Raw genomic sequence first — 14833 nt, forward strand, 5'->3', positions numbered from 1 at the left:
GTCAGGGATTCCACCGTGTGTCGTGTGTGACAATGTATGTGTGTGGTTGTTTCCAAATAAAGCAGAGCGAGCAGCTGGGATCCAAACATCACAACAGAAGCTGACGACATGCTGAAGTGAACAATTAATCTCCAAACGCCGTGAACGCAACTGACAAATGTGGAACACTTTATCTTGGCAGGATCTTCTCATGTGGTTCAAGGTAACGCTATTTTTAATCATCGGCACATAGAGCGCTTCATTCTTCACCGTATGTTCCAGGATGTGACTGGGTCTTTAATTAACAGATTAGCATTGATATGAGATGTAATTCTGAATACAGACTCACCTGATCTGATCTATGCAAACTCAGCTTCTTCTACTGAAGTATCCTCCTCCTCCTCTTCTATCCCCGGGCTTTAAAATGCAAATCTCTGATGTCAGCACATTTCCTCGCAGACTGCCTCACAGGTATGACTCTGAATACCCTCTGCCCTCTCCCAAACCTGCTGGAAAACAAAAGACACACACAAAACCCATTTTTGCAATCTGTCATCAAGGGCTGGGAAGCAGGAAAAAATACGCACGAGACAGAAATTGATTTCATGTGTTTCTCCATCTCCTCTCGCAGTCTGACTGGCACTCACTGTCGCTTCCTATTAATCAGACGCGGTGCAGAAAAAGGTCGACAGCAGAGCAGACGTGCTGAGGAGCGTAGAACAAAGCTTTTCAGATTAGTATGTTGAAAGATCAAACTGTCAAACGAGATCAGGGTGACATGTTTTGAACGAGGCGAAAGGCAGAGCCCGCTCTTTATACACATATAAGGAAATATGAACTTCTCAGGAAAAGAAGGCAAGCGCCATGAAACATATTTCAGAGACCTTGAGACAATATTATATGAGCAAAATTACAGTGAGCCACAGCTGGGTGCTGAAGCGAAAGTTCCCTCACGGTGGAAACAGGTGACTCGTACTGTGTTTCTGGGTGGTCTGGGCTGACCTGTATTTTCTTAATAAACCAGTAAGTTGGGGTGTAATTATAGGCTGTCAAGCTGCCAACGTGTCAGACTTGTATGTGTGAGTGAAAGTGCTGACAGTGTCATATCAGCTGGCTGAACTTACATGTGAAACATATATACACAAAAATGGAGAAAATATTTGCATAACTGTAATTTTTTTTGTTTTAGTATCATCTTTTTTTCCACCCACACAGACTCACACAGCTGTCTTTTATTTGCCAGGATCCAGCAGCAGATGGTGATACATTGTGAACTTTAACACACAGATTCTTGACATTCTTTATGGGTGTGAGTTACTCTCCAACTCAAACTGGTGTTTGGCTTCAGGACGCTTTTCTTTCCGGAAACAGCAGGTCACTGTCGCAGAAGGAGTTCAAGCAACCCTTTCCCACATATACAGGCTATTATTGACCTCTCTACATGCAGTAAGTCCATTTCTCAGCTCCCTGACTGAACACCGCTTGAAACAAGGACTCCAGGTTGGAGCTGCGTCAGCATATTTTGCTGTGTATGATGGGTCTTGCAGTGGCACGCTCGTTGCTTAATGTAAAAGGAATGCTAATTAAACGATGCAACAAGCCAACTCAGGGCTGAAACCAAGATGCAAAGATATAAAAATGTATCCATGGGCTATATTCATGGACTGTATGTTTATATTGCTGAAATGCACTATGCAAGTAGGTTGAAATATTTTTTATGCAGGAAAATATGTAGAAGTATCAATCACAAGATGACCTTCCATAACGCCTCTGAGCTCTCAGACCGCATCCATCCTGAAAGAGTATTACATTTTTTTATACACTCACCGGACACTGTATTAGGTACACCTCCCTTTTGTCTTGAGAACTGCCAAAATTCTTTGCATCATAGATTCAAGATGTTGCTGGAAACATTCCTCAGAGATTTTGGTCCATATTGACATGACAGAATCACACAGTTGCTGCAGATTTGTTGGTTGCACGTGCAAGACATGAATCTCCTGTTCCATCCAAAAGGTGCTCTATTGGATTGAGATCTGGTGACTATGGAGAGATTTGATTACAGTGAATTCATTGTCATGTTCAAGAAACCAGTTTGAGATGATTTGAGCTTGATGATATCATGGCACATTATCCTGCTGGAAGCATCCATCAGAAGATGAGTACACTGTGGTAATAAAAGGATGGGCATGGTCGGCATCTGCTCAAGTAAATTGTGGGTTTTAAATTGCTCTCAGTTGGTACTGAGGGCACCACCTCAGTGAATGGCACCTGGCGTGGTTTCTGCTGCTGTAGCCCATCTGCTCCAAGGTTTGATGTTTTGTGCATTCAGAGATGATCTTCTGCAAAACTTGGTTGTAATTAGTGGTTATTTCAACTCTTGCTATCCTATCAGCTTGCTCCAATTTAGCCATTCTCCTCCTACCTCTGGCATAAACAAGGTACTTTTGCCCAGAGAACTGACACTCACTATTTTCTTTTTCATGAACCATTCTCTGTAAACCCTAGTGATGGGAAAATCCCACTAGATCCGCAGTTTCTAAAACACTTAGACGAGCCAGTCTGGCACTAACAGCCATGCATGGTCAAACTTGCTTAAATCACCTTTCTTCCCCATTCTGATGCTCAGCTTGCAGGTTGCCTTGACCTGCAGCTCAGTGCATTTAGGCACACACACAGTGCCTAAATGCACTGACTAGAGAACAAACTGTTATCTATTAACAAACAGTTGAACAGGTGTAACTAACAAAGCGGCTGCTGAATGTAAACCGGATAAAGATAAATCATACTGGGAGGTAAAAATTGTACTTCACAGTTAAAAGGAATGTGGAAAAGGGGTCCTCTTGTCTCATCAGTCAGACCATGGCTATCTTCAAACCTTCAATTTTACTAACCACCTGTAAGGTTTCGTGACTGTGTCTTCCACAGTTGTGATACAGACAAACAACTGCCAAAGAACTCAGACTACAACTGTGGCTACAGCAGGTTACACAAAGACAGAATCAAAGGGTGAAAATAACATGGCTTATACTCTCATATTGCCCTTGTTTGAATTGGATTTGATGAATTCTTCTGGTATTCATTTATACTGACATTTTGAATTTTTGGAATTCTGTGTCTATTTCCTTGTTTCAGCATTGTCTTAACATTACCATAATTAATTTTTTTTCTTTTTTGGGGGGGTCTTATTTTTATGAGAAGGTACATTCATAAATACAGTGCTCTACTAATTTACTCAGGTGTGTTTCTGAGTTTCTAAAATTTACTACACTATATCAGATGTTGATCTTCTTCGTTTCAGTTAGTCAGGTCAGTAGAGGGAGTCTGAGCCTGACCCAAAACCTGAGTGGAGAAAACAGGATTCTATTATAGTCAGAGCGGTTTATTTTACATAGCCTATCAACAGGCCGAGCAGAAAGTCAATTAGCCTGCCACTTTGGAGGCTAACTGCACACACACACACACACACAGGATGAGCTCTGTCAAATACTACCTCTAACTCCAGGAAAACAGCCTATCGTGATCAATACAGCTTTTAGTTTTGGATTACATTTTCTTCACAATATTATCAGTGTGGAGCTTCAAGTGAGACCACTCAACTTCACATTTGTGAGTTCCCATTTAACAAAAGAGCTCGGTTTTACAGTCAGTCATGCGCATATAAACAGATACTATGTCATTCCATTTATAAGAAATGTTCTCAGGCACATGGATAGAGAGTGCATGAGAGTTTGACTCACCATCCAAACCCAGGGCATCAGAAAGCATCCTGTCACCGTGCCCGGCCAGAGCTTCAGCACTTGTCTTTCTCTGGAAGAAAAAAAGTGGAATTATTGGAAGAAGCTCATATGTCTGTCATAAAACTGCAGACTAAATTTCAAATTCAGGTCATTTCCCCACGTTCGCATTAACCCAGTCACGCAAGGTACTCTTATCCTCTTCTGCTCGTTGATCTTCAATCATCTTCCACTCATTCTTTTTTTTTTTAAAGACAATCCTATTTTTCTCCAGTAATACGATGAACTTACAGGCAACCTCCCATCATCTTTCATTAGTCTTTCATCAGCAACCCTACATAAAACGATGAGTGGGTCATTTGTACTTATGTGTTTGTGAATAAGCATTAATTGTCAAAGTCCCAGGGGAATCTAAGCTAACTGAAACAAGATCGATTGGAACATGTAACCTGTGCTTCCAGGTTAATTATATCCAGAGAGGAGCAATAGGAAAAATCTACAAATGACGACAGAAACTTACCATTTAAAATACAGAATTTAACTAAGGCAGGATAAGATTTCTGAGAGAAAAGCTTCCCAGGTGCCACCTATGTTAAATACTGTTCCTGTTTCAAAGAGGAGCATAGTACGGAGTTTTTAGGATGGGATGACAGACAATAGCGGACAAAATATGAGTGAATGAATGGCAGATGGAAAAGCCATACCTGTGGAAAATTCTTGATGTGAGATGCTCTTCCTTCAGGGAGTGCACACAGAGGAGAAGAAGCTAAAAGAAATGATGAAAACATATAAAGTCCTGGCAGCTGGAAAAGGCATTGAGCAAAGCCTGTCTGTAACTGGATCTCTGATAGTTTGTATCTCGATATACTCCATTTGTCTCTGTGCTCATGTTACATGAGTGTGAGGTGATGAGTTAAAGTCTTCATTATTCCTTTTCTTCTGCAGCCCTGACAAAACTCTATAGGTAAAAACTTCTCCCTCCTCCCACATATTCGGTCATTACCTGTGCGGTCCTCAAATACTGCTCCTATTGAGCTTGTTAATATGCGGCAGTCATCTCTGCCTGGATTGGCTGTCCTTGCTTCCTGTAATTATAAGGGAGGAAACTTGAGGTGAAGGGTCGCAGCTTGCTAAGTTTAGCCCTGTGGACAAATCCAGACATAGACCAGTATCTAACCACAGTGATTAGGAGTGTTTGTGCATTTATGTGCACCACACGCGTAAATATGAGGCTATTTGATTTAAAATTCTGATTTGTCTAAAGCCACATATCCATCACTTGTGAATCCTCATCATTGCTACACATTTCCACCCGTGAAGGTTTCAATCAACCAGATGAAGAAATCTATTGGTTAATTACTCTTAGTCAACACTGCAGTCCGTACAGAGCTCTGTGGGAACTCCATCTGACATTTTTCACAGACAGGGCAGCCCACATGCTGCTGCACAACAGGCCTAACAAGTAGAATATACACACACTGTGTTAGTCATCAGTGCCAGCGAGTCCACCACACTGAAACACTTGTAGCAGGAGTCTGCGGTAGACCACAAAGGGCTGCCTTGCCAGCCACCCTCACTTGACATGCCATCATGCCTAAGGACAGGCGTGACTCCTGCCAGGGGCAGAGCCAGGGCAAGAACCGGGTGGTGGGCGGTGGTTTGATCACTCTCTGTGAGTTTAATATTACCATAAACACTCACTCTGTTGTGCCTCAAAGAGCCTCTCTGTCTTGTAGAGAGTTAGAGGGGCTGCTGATGTGTTCCAAGACTACACCACAGGCCTGAATGAGGTGTATTGCTCCCACCAGGCTCAGAGATAGTCGTGTAAACATGAGACGATGTCATAGACAGTTTACTTTGTGTCATCCGTTCAGTGGTCAAGTATTTCCATCAACCCTATGCCACTGAACTCTAACAGAGAACAGTCCCCCACATTCAAGCTCCTGTCTTAAAGACTTCATGGCACCATATCATCCCAACTGAGCACTTCACTCTCAGATTTGCTGGCTTAATTGTGGTTCATAGTATATTTAAAAGTAGAATGGGAGGCAGAGCCTTCAGGTTTCAGGGCCCTTTTCTCTGGAACCAGCTCTTAGTTTGGATTCAGTAGACCGACACTGTCTCTACTTTCAAGGCTAGGCTTAAACTTTCCTTTTTAATAAAGCTTATAGTTAGGGCTGGATCAAGTGACCCTGAATCCTCCCTTAGTTATGCTGCAATAGGTCTAGGCTTCTGGGGGATTCCCATGAGTATTTCTTCTTCACTCATTATGTTTTTATACACCACTCTGCATTTAATCATTAGTGATTATTTATCTCTGACTCTCTTCCACGGCTCGTCATTTGTCCTGTCTTCCTTCCCTCAGCCACAGATGGACGCCCCTCCCTGAGCCTAGTTCTGCCTGAGGTTTCTTCCTGTTAAAAGGGAGTTTTTTCTTTCCCCTGTCACCAAGTGCTTGCTCATAGCTGGTTATCTGTTTTTAGGGTCTTTACATTACAATATCAAGCACCTTGAGGCAACTGTCGTTGTGATTTCGTGGCATATAAGTAAAACTGAATTGACCTGTTAATACCTTCAATCTACCTCTAGTCATAGAGGCAATGTAAATCTTACTGTTTATGTATTTTATTCCCCCTGCATTTTCTAAATCCCAGCTGACCAATGAGTAACAGTGGCAAATCAAATCACAGTGATTATTACATAGACTTTGATTATATCATATGATCTTTATCGGCTGATGGAGTTGACCCAATTTGATTTTGATATGTAATCAGTTTAATAAGTCAATAATTATTAGTCGATAGATAGATAGATATAAGATATATATCTCTATCTATCTAAGTGAACTAATGGGCTAACCTTATCTGGTGATGAAGATGACCGTCATAACCAATGCAATGAAAACAACTTTGAATATCTTTCGCAAAATTGGCCAAATTGTCGATTTTAACAGGAGAGACCTTGATAACAACTTTACTCAGTGGATTAAAACAGCTGTCTCTTATCATAACGCAACTCCGAGGCCATCCTCAATCTGATCAGGCATCAAAGATGTACCGCCGCGATCAATTTAAGCATCATCAGCACCGTCACAGACTCCACCAATAACGCTGTCCGGCGTCGCGCAGATCGCCCGCAGCTGCTGCCACTAAATAAACCCCCTCGTAGGGAGCCAAATAAGCACTTCGGCTGAATTCATTTGAACGGCAGCACGGAAAACAAATCACGGACCCCTCCGGGTTTCACTGACGAAAGCCTGGACATCCACTGCACGAGTACTTCCCAGTGCAGCTCAAACTGCGCTCCCACAGAGACAACAAAAGTATACTTACAGTCTCTTCTTAAAGATGCACAATACAATCCCAGCCGGTCCTAATTTCAGATCTACTCTGGTCTCTTTTATTTGTGCCCATGTGCCTCTATGTCTCGAGTTTTCCAAGTGTAGGCTATCGATAGTTTTTGGAGGCTGCTTAAATCTCGTGTCCCACAGCTCCCACCTCTGACGTCTTGGAGAATGGCAATAACCTGAGCTCCTGCAGGGTGCAGTTATTTGAATATCACTGAATAGAGTTTTCAGTTATCCCTGATCTGTCACACTTTATAGGCTATAGCAGTTACAAGACAAGACAGAAGACCAAATGTAGTTTCTTTAATTCTTATATAGAGATTTGTAAGCTACTTAAATTTCTTACTGAAGTTTAAGTGCATGGTGCCCGTCTGCCTGCCTCTTAAGCTTCCCTTCATAATAATAGTTCCAACTGCAGATTTATAGCAGGCACATAAAAAGCAGTGATACATCACATACTCATCTCAATGCTTTCTGTCCATCTAACGTTTCATAAACAGAGCATAAACAACAACTTTCATCTAGTGTCCGGTGCAAAAGAATAGAATAACATGGTTTTGAAGTGATGCATGGCAGCCAATGTTGGACTGTTTTATTTCAATGAATGCATAGAAAGTGTGCAAAACAAACAAACAAACCAAATCCCGACAGCAGAACTCCACTTTTGAAAATACATTTTAAAATTCTTTTGCTAACCTGAAAATTCCACAGAAATGACAAGTTATGGTACGTAGCCCCGGGGGGTGGGGATTGAATGGTTTAGCACAAAATCAGAAAAATAAAATGCATTTTAATGTCAGGAGCTGGTTCAATACCACTGGAAGGATGCTCATTTAAACATTTAACTAGTGAAGTATAGACTTTACAACATGAACAGAAACAGCTGGATGTCCCCACTTTGACATTAGGAAGTCTTTTCAAAATACTCCTGGATGCATCAATAATAAAATACACGCACAATATATAAATTGCACATTTTCATAGGTTACTGCCTGGTGTTTTCATTTCATTTTGATAACTAAACAGCACATCAATTAAAGATTTTACTAAAAATTACTATTAATAATATTTCCCATTGTTTTGCCAGACTGAGTGATCCCTGTCTAAAATATACTTTGTTTTTATTTAAAGTTAAATAAGCTTAATTTTTAAACCCTGTAAACTAATTTTTTCTCATCTTCAACACACCACCACCAAAACATGGGTATTAAAAATGCATCGGTGTAGATACGGAACTGACAAAGAAGTCAACAGTGCACTGAATATACTCTTGCATATTCTACTAAAAGTTATGTGAAATAACTAATGATAATAGCTAATAACAATACTAGAGCAGAAAATGAAGCTTACGGTGGAATCTCTGACCAAATATTATTATTATTATTATTAAAGAATGACAGTAATCCAGTTTATTTATTTATTTTTGTTTAAATCAAGAACATATTTAACATTTGCTTGAAATATAACTTGCTGCAAACTGATGCCCCCTCTCCCTCTTATGTATATTCACAGAAGGTCAGCTCAGATGTTGACGGTGTGGGCGTGTTTCTTGCACAAAGGTTTGTCTTTCTTGGAGAAGAATGCCTGACCCTCCAGGTTAGTAGAGCACACCTGTAGAGAGAAACAAATGTAATATAGTTGGTTTACTTAACGCGACATTGGCAGTATTTACTTATGTGGATTTCCAGCTCTTGTTGCACAGAGAAATCGTCTCCTGAACATACCGCGCACACAAAACAGGTGTCGTGCCAGGTGAATCCTAGAGCCTCCAAGAACTTGTCCCCTGCCTCGATGGGGAAGTCGCAGCCATGACAGTTGGTCCCAAACAGGTTGTAGTAGTCTGAGTGAACAGCAAATTGACCAAATGTTAGTCTGTTTGAACAAGACATTGTCTTTATTTTCTTTACAAAACATTGTTTAACCTTTTTCACAGTATGGCTGTCCGTCCTCCATGTGAAACGTGTTGCCTCTGATTGGGAGGTGGCAGGCCGAGCAGACGAAACAGGACACGTGCCAGGTCTGTTTCAGGGCATTCATGATCTCCTGTGGAGAAAATATATCAAATTAAACACTTTTGAGCTTAGTATGAATAACTTTTGTATTTATCTCAACAAAATGAATTAAAATAAAGTGACTATTTCAGTGTTAGCAGATGCACAGCAGCTCCTGCTATAAACACATGATTGTACACAGTTAACAATATTAAGGAAAGTTAGCTACAGTTTACATGTATATGTGCTACAATCAGATTACAGTTCTTTTTTGAATATATGTCAACACACAGTGTGTACTGTATATTTTTAAATGTGCAATCACACACACTTCAGTGGATTTGATCAGTGTTTGCTTCATTTCCTGGACTAGAGTGGAGGGTAATATGAGTTGCTAGTTAAAGCAGACTAAGACACTTTAACCCACCCCCAGAATCTTCTGTTGGCAGCGGGCGCAGGTGGGAGCAAAGAACTGCTCATAGCACTGCACACAGTACACCTGGTTCCCCTCCTCCACAAATCCATGGTCTGCCAGGGAGGAGCGGCAGTGAGCACAGTTGAACTCCTCAGGGTGCCATGCCATACCCATGGCCACAAGGAATGGTCCCCTGGTGGGATTGAGCACAGATCATAAACATAAGCAAAGCATCACTTGAGGAGTTTTACATAAACATTCTGCATAATAAGCTGTAGGTTGTACAGACCTTTAGACTTATTTAAATGTAAATGTAGCTGATGAAGAATATTTTACTGTTCCAAAGCTCCTTTGGCGAATGCAGTTTTTCTGACGTACCTGATGATATTGTTGCACTTGCAGCACATTGGGGTGCGCGTACCAGCTGGGATGTGCTCAGCACGCTGTACCAGAGAGTTGAGGTCCTCGGGATGTGGCCGCGGGGTGGGGCGGTCTGGTCCTTTTGGAGCAGGATTGGTGATTTTGCCAAATGAAGGAAGTGCTCCACCCTTAGGAAAACCTAAATGAGAAAAAGCTATGGGTCAGACGACTGAAGAAAAAAAAAAAAAAAAAAAAAAAAGATAAAGTCCTGGTTTATGTTTCAAAATGAAAATGAACAAACAACTAGCAGTTACTAGATGCAGTTAATAGAAAAGAAGAGATTAGGGGTGTGTGTGGTCGGATGAGGAATGGGAATTATTTGATGACTTCAGTGCCTGAACCATGACAGATCAGGCTTGGACAGAGCCACCCAACTGTGATTTTCCTACTGAGGCAAACAAATTCCAAGACACCTGGAAAAACAGAACGGTTTTTAACAGAAACTGATTCTTACTGGAAGCGATTTTTAGGTCTTTAAACACAAAGGACACAGACTTTTAGAGCTGGGGAAAATATTTTCTTGAGTAGCAAATGCTATTTGCCTTTTAGGCAGCAGCTCTTTCACCTCCGTCTGTTTTTGTGGCTGTGATTTTATCTCTGCCCTCCTCACAGTTTCAGAAAACAGGCATAGAAAAGCTTTTAATCCAAACACAATGAAAGAAAGGATTCTGATGTGATGATGATGATGATGTGCTGCAATTTAAATTGTGAAAATGATAAATTAAACCTATAAACACTGTAAATCTGAATGATGCATGGCACATTCCACATACTCAGCCCTCTTTCACAGATATGTGCTTGTTTACTTGAACTCAAGCACTTGTTAATCTGATAAATAACAGTCAACAAAGACCTAACTGTGTCGCCTCCTGCTCTCTCTCTCTCTCTCTCTGAGGCACCTTTCAGCAGATGTTTTTAAAGGCTTCCAGGGAAATACTTTTGGATGCACAGTGCATCTGTTCATGTGCGAGAGCATGCTTTTATCATACAGCTGGATTGATAATAATGATCACAGGGTGATTCCTTTCAACAAAAAGAACATTTGCTTCACTTCCTAAAGTTTTCATGGCAGGGTTTTCTGCATTTAAAGAGCAGCTTTTAAAGAATAAAACCTATAAAACGTCACTTTCACAATCTATTTGGCTAAGGAGATCTTAGGAAAAGCCAATAATCTAAGCACATTAACTGAATACCTCTGGCTTTTATAGAGCTCATAATCTTAAATGGCTTGGTGTCAGGTAAGATGAATGAGTGCTGCCATCTGTAGGCTAGAAGCAACAACTACATCACATAATCTATGTTCAAGGCAGAAGCAGAACCATGTAAGTGGCTGTAAACAACAGAAGTAGGAAGAGGAAAAAGGGAGGATTTCTGTGCAGGATGTTACTCTACCTGATGGAGCTCCAGGCTGATAGGGGGCTTTGTTCTGGGCTGCAGGACTTTTAAATGAGGAAGCAGGGACAACCTTGCCATTTGTGGGTGCTGCTGCAGGTTTGGAATAGGTTTTCGCTGCAGGTGAGGTGTGCACAGTGGGATTGGTTTTCTCAACAGCCTCACTAAAAACAGATACACATATGTCATAATTCAGCAACACACACACATACATGCGCGCCTGTGTGCACAGTAATTTCTCCATGACTTCAGAGGACATTACATTGACTTTTTGATACAGTATAAACCCATAACTACTACTTGTTTGGCCCTAACCTATAGTTAGACTTGAACTATGTTTTCACCTTAAGCTTTAATGACTAGCAGTATGATGAGTCACTGGCTTACATTTGCATAATCAACCCTCTTCTTTGAACTGAAAATAAATGTGTGTACGGAACCATTTTAACCACGTCTCCCTTGATGTAAGAAAACTTGCAACCGTTGGAGAGACAGTGACAGACGGCAAAGGAACCCAGTTAGCCAGACAATTGCGCGATCACTCGGCAGTCCAGCTTTGCTCCAACAGGTTAACAATTTGTACATCTGGATTATTTTTCAGCCAGATCACACTGAATCTTATCAAACAACTAGGTCTATGTGTTACAACAGGTTTTGTGTTTATTTGTAGTTTTGATCTCATCCAATGTGTTTTCTCTGTCTTATGCTGTCTGTAATGCGTTACTGTTTGAATGACCAGTAACTCATATAAAAAAAAACAATCCAAGCAAAAATACACCGAGAAGTTCTTCTAGTGGACAAGCATCATGAAGAATAATTAACTGTTTCAAACTGGATGCTATTTTGAATAATGTAATGTAATGCAGTTCTGTGGAAAACAAAGTACATCCTTACTGCTTCCATAGGAATTAAGAGGGTGCGTAGCTACTTCCAACTGATTAATTGATCAGAGCGTGAGCAGCATAGGTTTTGTCATTTTACTGGTTTGGAGCATTTAGCATTTCTGTTAGCACAAATATGGTTGGTATTCAGAGGAATGCAAACAAAAGTATTTTAGAGTCAAGTGTGAGGCCATATGTCCAACAGCTAAAGCTAACTGAATGATCACAAGCTCAGCAGGAAATCTATAACATAATGTCTGAAAAAGAAAAGAACCCGTGTGCTGCAATGGCCCCATCAAAGTCCAGACCTCAACCTAACTGAAACGCTCTGGTGGGACTGTGCTTAAACTAATGCCCTAACAAGGTGCAGAATTGTGGAGTTTTTATTACATGACTGGAGATTTTAATTTAAATTCTTCGTGTACAGAAAATTCTTTCACATCACACACATTCAAAAACTGGAAATTTCTTACTGGCAAAGTGACTTTTTCCATCGCAGGAGAATAAAAGAAGAAAACAGCGGGAAAAGATCAAGAGCAATACAGAAAGAAGTTTATTGAGGTAAAATCATACAAGGTGGACAAATATCACTTTGGTTAGTGTAGAAAATACAAGAAAAAGACACAGAAAATGCTCAGAATGCTGAAGAATAAGATTAAGAGTGGAGGCTCAGATATGAACAATTCCCTACAGAAACACATACTATACACTACAGAATCATGTTGTGCTTCATTTGCAATTAAACACATGTACTTGCATGCATGAATCATTTACATATTTAAATTACATGTCACCAGAAAAAATATACTTTAAAACAATTTTTGCAACATCGTTTGTTTTCGTGTTACTTTAGAATTGGAAATTTTAAAAGAGTTTGCCAAATGATGGGTAGAACTATGCTGCTGCGCAAAGGCCGACAATGCAAATTTAATAACGGTCAAAATTACATAAAGCATTAAGCAAAACAAACGCTTTTCTACTACACATTTAGCACTCGTGCTGAAACGCCATGATGCCAGTCTCTCAGCTTGTTGTACTTGTGTCCTATAACTTCTGGGTCCAACTTGTTCAATCTGATTTGCCCCGTGAGAAAGGATTAAAGAAAAGAAGAGAACAGGGAAAGGTTGAAAGGTTAAGATATCAGAAATGAAGTAAAGACAACACATGCAAGCAAGGAAGCAAAGGCATGAATTAAGGAAGTATAGAAAAGAAGTGCAAAAACCTACTCTTTATAAAACTTTTATTTATTAAACAAAGCAGATGTGTAATAGTCACTTCTCCCTTAAGAGAAGTTAGTGAATTAAATGTCACGAACAGAAGGAGAGCAAGAATCTCCTCTTGGCAGAGCTGCTTTTACCCACGTACCATTTAACAACCCACAACGCGCAGAGTGAATGACACACTGGTTGGTTGGGGTTCTGGTACAGCGGGCAGACTGTGTTTACTGCGGATTAACTCAACTTCAACATGAGAAAAGCCGTAGAAATCACGGCCTAGGCTAAGCCCGTGGTTGTCTCCACTCACCCATCTTCCCCCCCGAGAGCTTTGAAATTGGCTTCTCTAAATTAAGAATGATTCGAGCGTTAAGATCAGGAAATCAGTGCTTTACTCTAAATCACAGGCTCATCCGTATGCTTATACAATTATTCTGAGGGCCAATTCTGAATCCAAAACCTCGGCGATCAAGAACTTCTTTTAACAGTACAACTGCCAAAGCAGATGCATTTCTTTCTGCAAAAGTACTCAAAACGCAGACACCCAGACAGTGAGAAAAATGAAGCCAGACAGAGGGGGGAAAAAACCCTCAAACATACACCAAATAAGATTACAGTACTTACTTCTTTCCACTGTTGTCTGGGGTTTGTTCTGCAACAGAAAATAACCAAAAACACCAATGAAAATGAAACTGAATGTGGAGTAAATAGTCAGTGAACATATAGGAAGACACATGCTTTTATAATTTAGGGGCTGTGGACATAAAGCTTATCGGCTTCTGAAGGGAGGCAAGGCCAGAAAAGGTTTTACGGTCAGCTTTCTACAGGTTGTAACTTTACCTCTACTCGAACCTATTTTAGGCTCATTTTGTGATAAGACTTCCTGATCTATTCTCCAGTTGCTCAGCTGCAGACACACCAGACAGAACAAATCACATGTGTTTCACACCAGTCTGGTAAGTGTGCCTGACAAAATTAGAGGGAAAAGACATCTGATCTTACTTCACTGAAGTGAGCCACTGTAAATGTCATCATGCATCTGAACTGATCCACAAACACTTGCACGCACTACCCTTAGAGCTGGAGGAAAAGCCCAAACCACAGCCTGCTCATGTAACATCAAATGTCACTTACAGTCAAAACTGTAATATGAAATAATAAATCAATCATATGGTGATGAAAGCTTTCTTCTATTATTTGAGGAAGCTGCAAAATCACTATAATCTACACCAGCAATAGAAGTCCGAGTATAAAAATGCTGTTATTTGAAATATTATACTAGAAGTTGGCTTTAAAGAAAGTAGAAATATACTATATAATATAAATATAATATAATTAATTAAATTGCAATTACAAGCAGTGGTTTAGAAACTGGAATTTAACACTGAACTCATCCTTACAGTATCTCCTGGTTCCTGAAATAATGTCCAGCTAGTTTCAGCATTTTATTTTGGTACA

The 14833-nt window shown here is 40.4% G+C and overlaps 1 protein-coding gene and 1 long non-coding RNA gene across 5 annotated transcripts in view; both read right to left on the minus strand.

Annotated features, from left to right (window-relative positions):
- The window catches only part of LOC109202802 (uncharacterized), a 34973-nt gene extending 27760 nt beyond the window's left edge, over positions 1 to 7213 (minus strand). The window contains exons 1-4 of the long non-coding RNA XR_002062739.2: positions 7049 to 7213; positions 4421 to 4482; positions 3720 to 3789; positions 329 to 488 (exon numbers count right to left, since the gene is read on the minus strand). This is a non-coding gene — a long non-coding RNA (uncharacterized LOC109202802). The remainder of the gene's footprint in view (positions 1 to 328; positions 489 to 3719; positions 3790 to 4420; positions 4483 to 7048) is intronic.
- Positions 7214 to 7617: 404 nt separating this feature from the next.
- Positions 7618 to 14833, minus strand: part of pdlim5b (PDZ and LIM domain 5b) — a 34285-nt gene continuing 27069 nt past the window's right edge. For all 4 annotated transcript variants that reach the window (XM_005470311.3, XM_005470310.3, XM_005470309.3 and 1 more), the window contains 7 exons: positions 14000 to 14027; positions 11281 to 11444; positions 9847 to 10027; positions 9481 to 9661; positions 8985 to 9105; positions 8787 to 8902; positions 7618 to 8673 (listed from right to left, as the gene is read on the minus strand). In XM_005470311.3, the coding sequence (XP_005470368.1) occupies positions 8584 to 8673; positions 8787 to 8902; positions 8985 to 9105; positions 9481 to 9661; positions 9847 to 10027; positions 11281 to 11444; positions 14000 to 14027 (881 nt within the window). In that variant the 3' untranslated portion in view covers positions 7618 to 8583. The remainder of the gene's footprint in view (positions 8674 to 8786; positions 8903 to 8984; positions 9106 to 9480; positions 9662 to 9846; positions 10028 to 11280; positions 11445 to 13999; positions 14028 to 14833) is intronic.

This window comes from Oreochromis niloticus, linkage group LG7, assembly GCF_001858045.2.
Source record: "Oreochromis niloticus isolate F11D_XX linkage group LG7, O_niloticus_UMD_NMBU, whole genome shotgun sequence".
Taxonomy (NCBI): Eukaryota; Metazoa; Chordata; class Actinopteri; order Cichliformes; family Cichlidae; genus Oreochromis; species Oreochromis niloticus.